A 10,119-nucleotide genomic window follows, 5' to 3' on the forward strand; every position below is an offset into this window, starting at 1 on the left:
TAACGACTTAGCGTGTAGAACTTGTCTTGTGGCACGGATGGATGGATAGGGATATGTGAGAAGAAGTGAGAGAACACAACTACAAAGCAAAACAAAGTTGAGTTTGAGAGAGAGAGAGAAAAAAAAAGCACTGTTTTCTGCTAAGTGGAAGTGGAACCCAACCTTTTTGCTTCTCTTCTCTTCTTTACTATTTTATTATATAGTATACTTTTTTATATATCAACAATGTGCATTTTGTTTATATTTATATAGTATATTTATTTATTTATTCAATATTTTTGTTTATCTTTTTATATATTTTTTATTTTTAAGTGGATAGTTGAAAAGAGATAATGGCCAATACCTGAAAACATTGTTTGTTGTTGCCATCATAGTCTTATTATCTGTCTTTTGCAAATTCTCCAATCAGTTCTTTCTTTTAAAGCTTCACTTTCTTCCTCAATAGAAAACTTTCAAAACTTGAACTAGAACACTCTTTTGCTTCTGTTACTTGGCTTTGAAAATCTGAGGTGAGAAACAGTGTTGAGACAGTGGTGAAGGTGGGTTTTGTTCACTATTGAAAACTAGTGATTTGGTAGCTTAAAAAACGAATCTTTATAGGTTTTGTTTTTGGCCCTTCTTTTTTTTGTTCCACTTCTTGGTTTGGTAGCTTGTGGCTGACAAGATAACAACAAGTATCAATTTATGTTTGGAATTAGAAACTCTTGTTCATGATTCTTTGATTCTTTTAAAGGCGTGTGTGAATTTTTCATATTCTATACTGTAGTGTTTTTCATTTTAGTGTGTTACCATTCTGGTTGGATAAGATAGCATCTTGTCAACAAGGTTGTCATGTCTCATGTTCCTTTCCTGTTCACTTTGAAATCTTCTCTTCACTGCTACTACTTCATTTATTGAGCTTTCATTCTTCACAAGTTTTCACAACTTGTGAAGATTCTTTGGAACTGTTGTGGATGAGTTTGCTTCATGTGATTGGGTTTGGTCTAAAAGTGGGGCATCTGCTTTTAGTGCTATGTTGCTGGATTGTATCTATCATTTATATCAACTGGTTCATTAGTATGGATACAAAGATGGGTTTTTTAGGAGATGGTGGCAAGATGTGGCTTAGATGGTGGGAGAAGATCTTGGGGAGTGTGTGTAGAATTAATCAGCAATATTATCAGTGTATTGGGTTTAAGAAAGTTAGGAGAAAGCTGTGGAGGAAATTGTGGTTGACATGGGTTTTGGGTTGGTGTATAGTGTCTTTGTGGATCTTTTGTTTTATGAATCTGCAAGCCACTGAGAAGAGGAAAGAGACTCTTGCTAGTATGTGTGATGAAAGAGCTAGGATGCTTCAGGATCAATTTAATGTTAGTATGAATCATATTCAAGCCATGTCGATCTTGATCTCGACTTTTCATCATGCTAAGGATCCTTCTGCCATTGATCAGGTATAACTAATCTCTCTTCAATGTCTTGCAGTTAAAGATTTGATTCAATTGAGTATTGTTTTTTGTTTGAAGCTGATATATCGGGAGTGTGATTGATGTTAACGGATGAATGTAATGACTTGCAGAGAACGTTTGCGAAGTATACAGAAAGAACGGCTTTTGAGAGGCCGCTTACAAGTGGTGTTGCGTATGCTGTAAGGGTGCTTCAATCTGAAAGGGAACAATTTGAGAAGCAACAAGGGTGGAGTATTAAGAGGATGGATACGATGGAGCAGAACCCGGTTCATGAGGATGATTATGTACCGGATGAATTGGAACCGTCGCCTATCCATGAAGAATATGCTCCTGTCATTTTTGCTCAAGATACAATTTCACATGTCATTTCTATTGATGTGCTTTCAGGAAAGGTAAGTTTCTTGTTGTGGAATTACGGTTTGTACTACTAGTCGTTATTGTTGTTAACTTGTTCATCAACAGGAAGACCGTGAAAATGTGTTGCGTGCAAGAGAATCGGGCAAAGGGGTTTTAACTGCTCCCTTCAGGCTGTTGAAAACAAACCGTCTAGGTGTTATCCTCACGTTTGCGGTCTACAAGAGAGATCTTCCGTCAAATGCTACCCCGAATGAAAGGATTCAAGCCACTGACGGGTGTGTATGAGTTTTAGAATTTGTTAAATCTGTGTTAGCTAACTTCTAGTTCTTTTTTTTTGAAAACGTATTTGATGTTAATATGTGTTTGTGTCCGATACTGACAAATGTGGTTACATTCAATCATTTCTATTTTCTCAAACTATTATCAGTGTCTTCGCGTCAGCGTCCATGTCTATATCTGTGCTTCATATTAAACAATTCATGAACTTGATATGCAGGTATCTTGGCGGGGTGTTTGAAATAGAATCGTTAGTCGAGAAATTGCTTCAGCAACTTGCTAGCAAGCAAACAGTGATTGTTAGTGTGTATGATACAACAAATCATACACATTCAATTCCCATGTATGGTTCTGATGTATCCGGCGATGCGTTCTATCATGTGAGCTTTCTTAACTTTGGAGATCCTTTCAGGAAGCATGAGATGCACTGCAGGTAAGAACTGTTATCTCAAAATAAGTAAAAGATATGCTTTCTAAGAACTGTTGTGATATTAAGGTTTGATGCTGACACAGGTTCAAGCAGAAACCTCCATGGCCGTGGTTGGCATTAGGTACATCGTTTGGCATCCTTGTAATTGTACTCCTTGTTGGACATATATGTCACGCAACTGTGAATCGAATTGCCACCATAGAGGAGGATTGCCGTAAGATGACCGAGCTTAAAAAGCTAGCTGAGGCAGCTGATGTTGCTAAATCTCAGGTATGTAATTTTCGTCGTCGCGTTTAAATTATGATTTTTTGGGCATAAGTTACACCAATCATACGAAGCTGAATCAATATCAACATTGCAGTTCCTTGCTACTGTTTCGCACGAGATCAGAACTCCAATGAACGGTGTTTTAGGTGAGTTGAAAACTCAGCTCTCTGAATACAGAATATCCAAAGTATATCCATTCCATGGTTTCTTCATCCGTGACCGTGTTTTTAAATTGAATTTTCAGGGATGATGAATATGCTCATGGACACTGATCTCGACGTAACACAACAGGAATATGTCAGAACTGCACAAGGCAGTGGAAAAGCTCTGGTGTCAATTATAAACGAAGTTTTGGATCAGGCGAAGATTGATTCTGGTAAGCTAGAGCTCGAGGCTGTGATGTTTGATATACGAGCAATCATGGATGATGTGTTGTCACTATTTTCGGAAAAATCTCAAGGAAAAGGAGTAGAGGTAATATACATCTGTCTATTCTTCTGACACGCTTCCACTTGTTGAAATTTTCAGAATCATAACTTAACAAGCTTTTCATGTTTGGTTGTATTCTTTTCTCGGAACACAGTTAGCAGTTTACGTCTCAGATCAGGTTCCTCAACAGCTTATAGGTGATCCAGGAAGGTTTCGACAAATCATTACGAATCTCATGGGTAACTCAGTTAAGGTAAGTCTATTGTATTCTTTCAACTCGTTCATTTTGTGGATGTGATTTTCACATTTTTTTCTAAAATATATATGATGAAAACCGAATTATGCGATCGTTTGGCAGTTCACAGACAAAGGACATATCTTTGTCACTATCCATCTTGTTGAGGAGGTTTTCCATTCAATAGAAGTTGAGCGGGAATCCAGTAAAGAAACAGACGATACATTAAGTGGTTCCCCGGTTGCTCATGGTCGGCGAAGCTGGGAAGGATTCAAAGCATTTAGTCACGAGGGACCTCTTGGCTCTTTCTCATCCCCGTCCTCCACTGATCTCATCAATTTGATTGTATCAGTTGAGGATACAGGTGAAGGTATTCCTCTAGAGTCTCAAGAGAAGATATTCACTCCATTCACGCAGGTAAATCCATCTATCTCCAGAAAACATGGTGGAACTGGTATTGGTTTAAGCATTAGCAAGTGTTTGGTTGGCCTCATGAAGGGAGAAATCGGATTCGCGAGTGAACCGGGCATTGGAAGCACTTTCACGTTTACGGCTGGTTTCACCAATGCATGTCCTGATTCAAATGAAATTAAAACTCAGAAAATCAGCAACCAACCTCATCCTGCATCCTCGGAGTTCAACGGTATGACTGCACTAGTTATTGATCCAAGACCCGTTCGAGCTAAAGTGTCGAGATATCACATTCAACGGCTTGGAATTCATGTTGAAATAAAACCAGATTTGAAGCAAGGTTTGTCCACGGTAACCGATGGGAATGTAGCTATCAATATGGTCCTGATTGAGCAAGAGGTTTGGGAAAGAGACACGAGCATTTCATCGCAATTTGTGAATAACATTAAAAAAATTGTTGATGTTGATAAAGGGATTCCTCCAAAACTATTTATTCTTGTTAATTCTGCTAGTTCTTTTAGAGTAAGTTCTTCTGTGACTTCATGTGTTCATAATCCAACAGTCGTCACAAAACCTTTGAGAGCAAGTATGCTAGCGGCTTCGCTACAAAGAGCCATGGGTGTTGGGAACAAAGGGAATCCTCGAAACGGAGAACATCAGAGTTTGTCTCTCCACCATCTTCTCTCTGGGAGAAAGATTCTTATTGTAGATGATAATAGTGTGAACCGCACCGTAGCCGCTGGTGCTTTGAAGAAATATGGAGCTGGTGTGGTTTGTGTAAGCAGTGGAAAAGAAGCCATCTCTATGTTGAAACCGCCTCATCAGTTTGATGCATGTTTCATGGATATTCAAATGCCTGAAATGGACGGGTATGCACCTCGAATTCTTTCTTCTAACGTCTTGATAACATATATCATTCTATATTAACACAAAGATAGCTAATATACAACCATTTTCCTTATAGGTTTGAAGCCACACAACGAATTCGAAAGATTGAAAACAACGTGAGCAACCAAGAATTGTATGTCCATCTACCGATTTTGGCTATGACAGCAGACGTGATGCAGGCTACACAAGAGGAATGCTTAAAGTATGGGATGGACGGATATGTTTCAAAGCCATTTGAAGCAGAACAGCTTTATAGAGAGGTTTCAAAGTTTTTCCAATCATCATGAGAAAAAAAAATACGACGCTGGTCTTAACCAAACAGCGGAAGCATCAGCGTCTGCTCGATAGGTCATAGATGTGAATACATAAGTTCATAAATCTCCTAAGCTCATAGTAAGTACAGTTCAACAGTTATGAAATGCATATTGCATATATAATATATTACATATTATAGAATCTTGGTTTATAATATTGGTTTTATTGTGGCAGGGAATGTACATATAGGAGCAAAATTTTATTGGTTGCAAATTGGAATTGTCTCATCCTGTTCTGCATGAAATGTTACTACTTAGAGTAGTATCTATTCACCTTACTTTGTTATGTGTATTAGTGTATATGATTATATGTATATGAGATTGATTGAATCACAATAGGGAGAAGAAAATTCATGCGAATTACAACAAACAATGAAGGTAGTTAGTTAGTCGTGCAGTGTCATATAAGGTTCACTTTGGATTTCGAACATGTAAATGACACGTAAAATTATGTTTGAGTGATCCACCATTTTTGGCCGATTTCTGTATTTTAAATTCTGGATTTCTTTGAATTGCCTTGTATTATGGAATAGAATTGAGAGTTTGAAAAATGTAATTCTCTTAGCTAATTATGATCATCACTTGCCTACTTATTAGAGTATAATAGTATGTTAGTTCTAAGGTGTAGTTCTAGTCTCAAGACTGACACATGTTTAGTCACCACTATTAATCTTCATCTCAGCTTGCTATTGCTAATGATGTCTTTTTCCAGTTTTATGCTGACAAAAGGCCTTGTCATATCTTAGGAATCTAATGTCATCTTACTTGAAGGACATGTTGGCACTGCTAGCTTATGAGTTTCCCTCCTCCAATTTCACTGGTTTGTTTGCTGCCAAAGTTTCATCAGTACCCTCTTCCAACAATAAAGCTCTTTCTAGTATTAATTCAGCTTGTATGCTTTCTAGTACTCCCAAACTGTGGCACCTAAAACTAAGTCACCCTAATGTTCATGCTCTCAAACTTGTTTTGCAAGGCTGTAGCATTCCATTTAATCATAAATCTCACAAGTTACATTCTGATTCTTCACACACTACCTATTTTAGTCCCTAAGAGTTTATATACAGGGATCTATGGGGACCTTCCCCAAATGATTCTACCTTAGGTTTCAAATATTAGATGTCCTCTGTTGATGCTTACTCCAAATATACTGGGATATAAGAGGACGGTGAGTTGAAGTACGAGTCTTTCATTCGATCCGAGAGCACCGACATTAGAGAGTTGATTTTATAGTGATTTCAGATGTTGATAGTAGGTGGAGGAATCAGGAAATTGTTCCATCCGAGGTTCGAAAATTCTTGCTCTAGGTAGCGAACCCTAGAATTTTTATGGTCATAAAAAATATTGAACAACCGGTTCCATGCTTGTTCTGCGGTTGTTATCGCGCTCGATAATTGTGTGAAGAAGAACACCCAATATAGTATCGTAAATCTATTGAAGGAGAATAACATCTAGACAATGCCAGAGGTGAGGATCAGCGATTTTGAGGTCAAGAGAGGATGTAAGTTCGGTCAAAATATTTTGATCAATAACTTGATATACACGAACATGGATTTTAAAGAGTTAAAATCATGTGTTATACTAGCCTTTTTCGATGCTCAAGGTAATTTTGTTGAAATTTGTGATGTTTGAGACAGTGAACGTGGGGTGGATAGGAGGTGGTGTTGCTGCCGTGGTGACAGACTTAGGAGAAGAGGTCGAGGTTTTGGTAGGAGAGGAGGAGGAGTGGTTGTCGCCAGACATGTTGAGAAGAAGAAAGTTGGGGCAACTTGGTTAGAGTTAGAAAGGAGAGAGCGGCGAGTTAGGTTTTAAAGTTTGATATTAGGATTAGTCTATGCTTACTTGCTTGCTGATACGATGTAAGAATTATAAGCGTTGTCTTTTTATTGATTTCCCAATGATATATATAAAATGTTAATTTCCATATTTGTCTGCCATAAAATTTTGATTATTCTATAAATAAAAATGTCAACTATAATATTTTAATAATAATATTCTAATAATAACAATAATATTTTCTAATATATATGAATTAAACTTTTCTCATAAAGATTTTAAATCAATGAATAATCTATCACAAATTTTATTGATTGCTTTCGATTGTTGACTATGATTGATTATTCAAATTCTAATTTGTGTCAACTTTGGAAAACCTTTTTTGAAAATCATGTCAAACATCAATCACATTTTCATAAAACACAATTGTTGAAGATATTTCATTAAAAAATATAGACACTAATACGGCGTAAAACAATATTACAACAACATTCATCTTATTTGTGGTAATAATTCGATTTTGTACACTTTTTTTGTATATATTATATGACATCTCTTTACGGTTATAGTTAAAAGAGTTTAATTGCTATGCACTGTCAGTGTAAAAAATTTTACATCATCAACAGATCATGACTATTCATTTGTATTACTTTTAAAAAATTAAAAATAAAAGTCAAACAATTATAACTTATCAACGGTTGTGGTTCACTGACAGTGTAAAACTTCTTTACATTGTCTGTGCATTTCAATTAATTTCTAGTTAAAAACCATAATAAAATGTATCAGAAATTATAGGGTTCGAATTCCAACTCTAACAATTTCCCGTTTTATCGTCACAAAATGGGATACGTAGTGTATACACCACGGTTCTTTTAGTCAACCGTGGTGTAAAATTTAATCATTTTATCATGGTTCTTATTATCAATTATGGTGAAAGGTGATATTTAGTTATATATAAGCAAAGTCTCGTTCAGTACATAACTGTTGTTTCTCTCAAAAGAAAACCTTAACATATTTCACTCTTCTCTTTAAAAACTGTTCTGGACTGGGCCAAGACTAGGCCCAATCTAGTTTCGGCCCACTTAACCTTAGAGGCCCAAACCCCTCTGTGCCCCACAATTGGACTTGGAATGCTCGTCTCCCCTATGCTCGACATAATGCTCCTCGTAAGCTGTCTGACGCCCGGCAAGGATGCTCCCCGCGAGCATCCTCTCTGCCCAAGACCCTGCTCTCCGCGAGCACTCTCCGCCGAGGACCTTGCTCCTCTTAGGACTCTTTCACATCCAACCCCCCGAATAATGCGGAGTCCACGTGGTCCCTAAAAGACCGCCTCTTCCTTAAACTTCGGAGCGGTTAACCAGGACAGAGGGCACTCACGCACCTCTGATATTTCCGTCCAGGAAACCTGGAAGTCTCCTAATTGGGCCTGGGCATCCAACCCAAATAGCGAGATCATGGCCCAGCGCTGGGGGCTATAAATACCCTCTTTCACTAGAGGGTCAGGTATTCACTTCTTTCTTACTCTTAGCTTGTACTTGCACTCCCTTGCTCGATTCCTTACTTTGGCATCGGAGTATCTTGCAGGTACACCCCCTCCTCACTCCTCGAAGACTCAGTTCCGAGCAGCCAGCAACGATTCTTCTAATCAGGTACGATCAGTGGCGCCGACTGTGGGGACCTTGCTCCCCCTTCTTTAACAAACAAAGATCAAAGCTAATCCATTCGCGATCGTCATGGCTGGCAACAACAACAACACCAACGTCCCAAACCCTGATCCCTTCCACCTGCAACAGCTCATCGAGGGTTCCACCCCCGAGGGGACGAATCAGCATCGGCGGGAAGGGCAGCAGCATACCGCTGACGGGCAAAGGCGACAGAGGCATGAGACCTCGCAACTCAACAAAAGACAACAACTTCAGAACGTCGAACAGGTTCAAAACGGTGGGAACGAGCAGCCTCAACCCGAGAATGGACCCGAGCAGGCTCAAAACCTGAACGAAACTGACGCCAGAGACGGGCAGTTTGCTTCTTCGTTCACCCATACCTCTGAGAGGCGAAGAGTACACTACGAAGGCGACCAAGAACAAGACGACATCCCCGAGGAAGCCGACTCCACCACCGTCCTCTTGCTCAAGGAACTGCAGGAGACCAACCGTCTCCTCCGGCTTCAAGGCGACCGCATTCACGAGCTAGAGAGGAAGCGAAGGTATCGTTCCCCCTCACGGAGACACTACCGATCGCGCTCCTACTCTTCCTCGCGCTCACCACCGAGGAGGTACCGTCGGCGTTCCCCATCCTATTCGCGCTCCCCTCATAAGAGGTATCGTCATCAGAGATCATATTCCCGCTCTCCAGTATGAAAGAGCAGGAAGAATCAGAGACCGGAGACCACAGGGCCTGGGAGCCTCTCCCCCGAGCGAGATTCCCGAGGCCCCTCCAAAGATGTGTTGAAAACCCGCGAGCGTTCCCCTCCCCGGGACAACCGCAAAAATCCGGGCAAAACACAGGTGAAATCCCGACGAGGCAGACACTCGACCTCTCTGGGACCAAGTGACGAGGAAGACTTCCGCAACCCCTTGTCCGAAAGCATCCGAAGAGCTCGTCTCCCACGAGGGATGGAAAAACCGCCAACCTTGGACTTGTACGACGGAACAACAGACCCCGACGACCATATTCGTAGCATCGAAGCCGTCATGGATTATCACGTCGTCCGAGGCTCCATCAAATGCCGCATCTTTCCGACCACGCTCAGAAAAGGAGCGATGACGTGGTATAAAAATCTTCCCCCAACTCCATCCACTCCTGGACCAAGCTCAAGGAACTCTTTTTGATCCATTTCACAGCCTCCCGTCGGCAGCCGAAATCAGAGGCAAACCTTGAAGCTGTGATCCAAGGAACCAACGAACCTCTCCGAGACTACCTCGACAGGTTCAACAAAGAAGCCGCCCAAGTATAGACGACCGACTACATGAAGAGATACCTCCTAGAGCGAGGAATTATCCCCGGGAGCGACTTTAAGAAGGCTATAAAAATCGAGAAGGTGCACACCATAAACGCCCTCCTCCACAAGGCCCAGGCCTTCATCGCTTTCGAAGAAGGCGAAGCGGCCGCGATAAAAGCTTCAAGGGGCAATGATGCCGCCCGCAGTTCGAACCACGATAACTCGGGCTCACGCCGAGGACATGAGAAAAGGAAGGACGACAGGTCCCACGACGCCAAAGAACGCCGAGGACCAGCCGGTCGATTCAGCGACTATACTCCCCTGAACGCCTCACGCGAGAAAATCCTGGCCGA

General features: G+C 40.6%; 2 protein-coding genes across 2 annotated transcripts; both read left to right on the forward strand.

Annotated features, from left to right (window-relative positions):
- On the forward strand, positions 1–5,532 carry LOC131661540 (histidine kinase 3-like). The gene is made up of 11 exons (XM_058931118.1): positions 1–1,430; positions 1,556–1,837; positions 1,908–2,077; positions 2,299–2,511; positions 2,592–2,778; positions 2,870–2,921; positions 3,020–3,249; positions 3,359–3,457; positions 3,563–4,719; positions 4,815–5,131; positions 5,228–5,532. Exons 1-10 carry the CDS (start codon positions 954–956, stop codon positions 5,023–5,025), a joined length of 3,078 nt encoding a protein of 1,025 aa, XP_058787101.1. The 5' UTR covers positions 1–953; the 3' UTR covers positions 5,026–5,131; positions 5,228–5,532.
- A 3,026-nt stretch (positions 5,533–8,558) lies between these two features.
- LOC131658121 (uncharacterized) lies at positions 8,559–9,185 on the forward strand. The gene has a single exon (XM_058927454.1). It carries the CDS (start codon positions 8,559–8,561, stop codon positions 9,183–9,185), a length of 627 nt encoding a protein of 208 aa, XP_058783437.1.
- The last annotated feature ends 934 nt before the right edge of the window (positions 9,186–10,119 follow it).

The sequence above is a fragment of the Vicia villosa genome, linkage group LG3 (genome assembly GCF_029867415.1).
Source record: "Vicia villosa cultivar HV-30 ecotype Madison, WI linkage group LG3, Vvil1.0, whole genome shotgun sequence".
Taxonomy (NCBI): domain Eukaryota; kingdom Viridiplantae; phylum Streptophyta; class Magnoliopsida; order Fabales; family Fabaceae; genus Vicia; species Vicia villosa.

Bases quoted from the DNA above. Each gene is read 5' to 3' on its own strand.
- LOC131661540 (XM_058931118.1), top strand. From the start codon at position 954: ATGAGTTTGCTTCATGTGATTGGGTTTGGTCTAAAAGTGGGGCATCTG. The intron at 2,078-2,298 runs GTGTGTATGAGT...CTTGATATGCAG, and splicing joins AGGATTCAAGCCACTGACGG to GTATCTTGGCGGGGTGTTTG. The intron at 2,779-2,869 runs GTATGTAATTTT...TCAACATTGCAG, and splicing joins CTGATGTTGCTAAATCTCAG to TTCCTTGCTACTGTTTCGCA.
- LOC131658121 (XM_058927454.1), top strand. From the start codon at position 8,559: ATGGCTGGCAACAACAACAACACCAACGTCCCAAACCCTGATCCCTTC.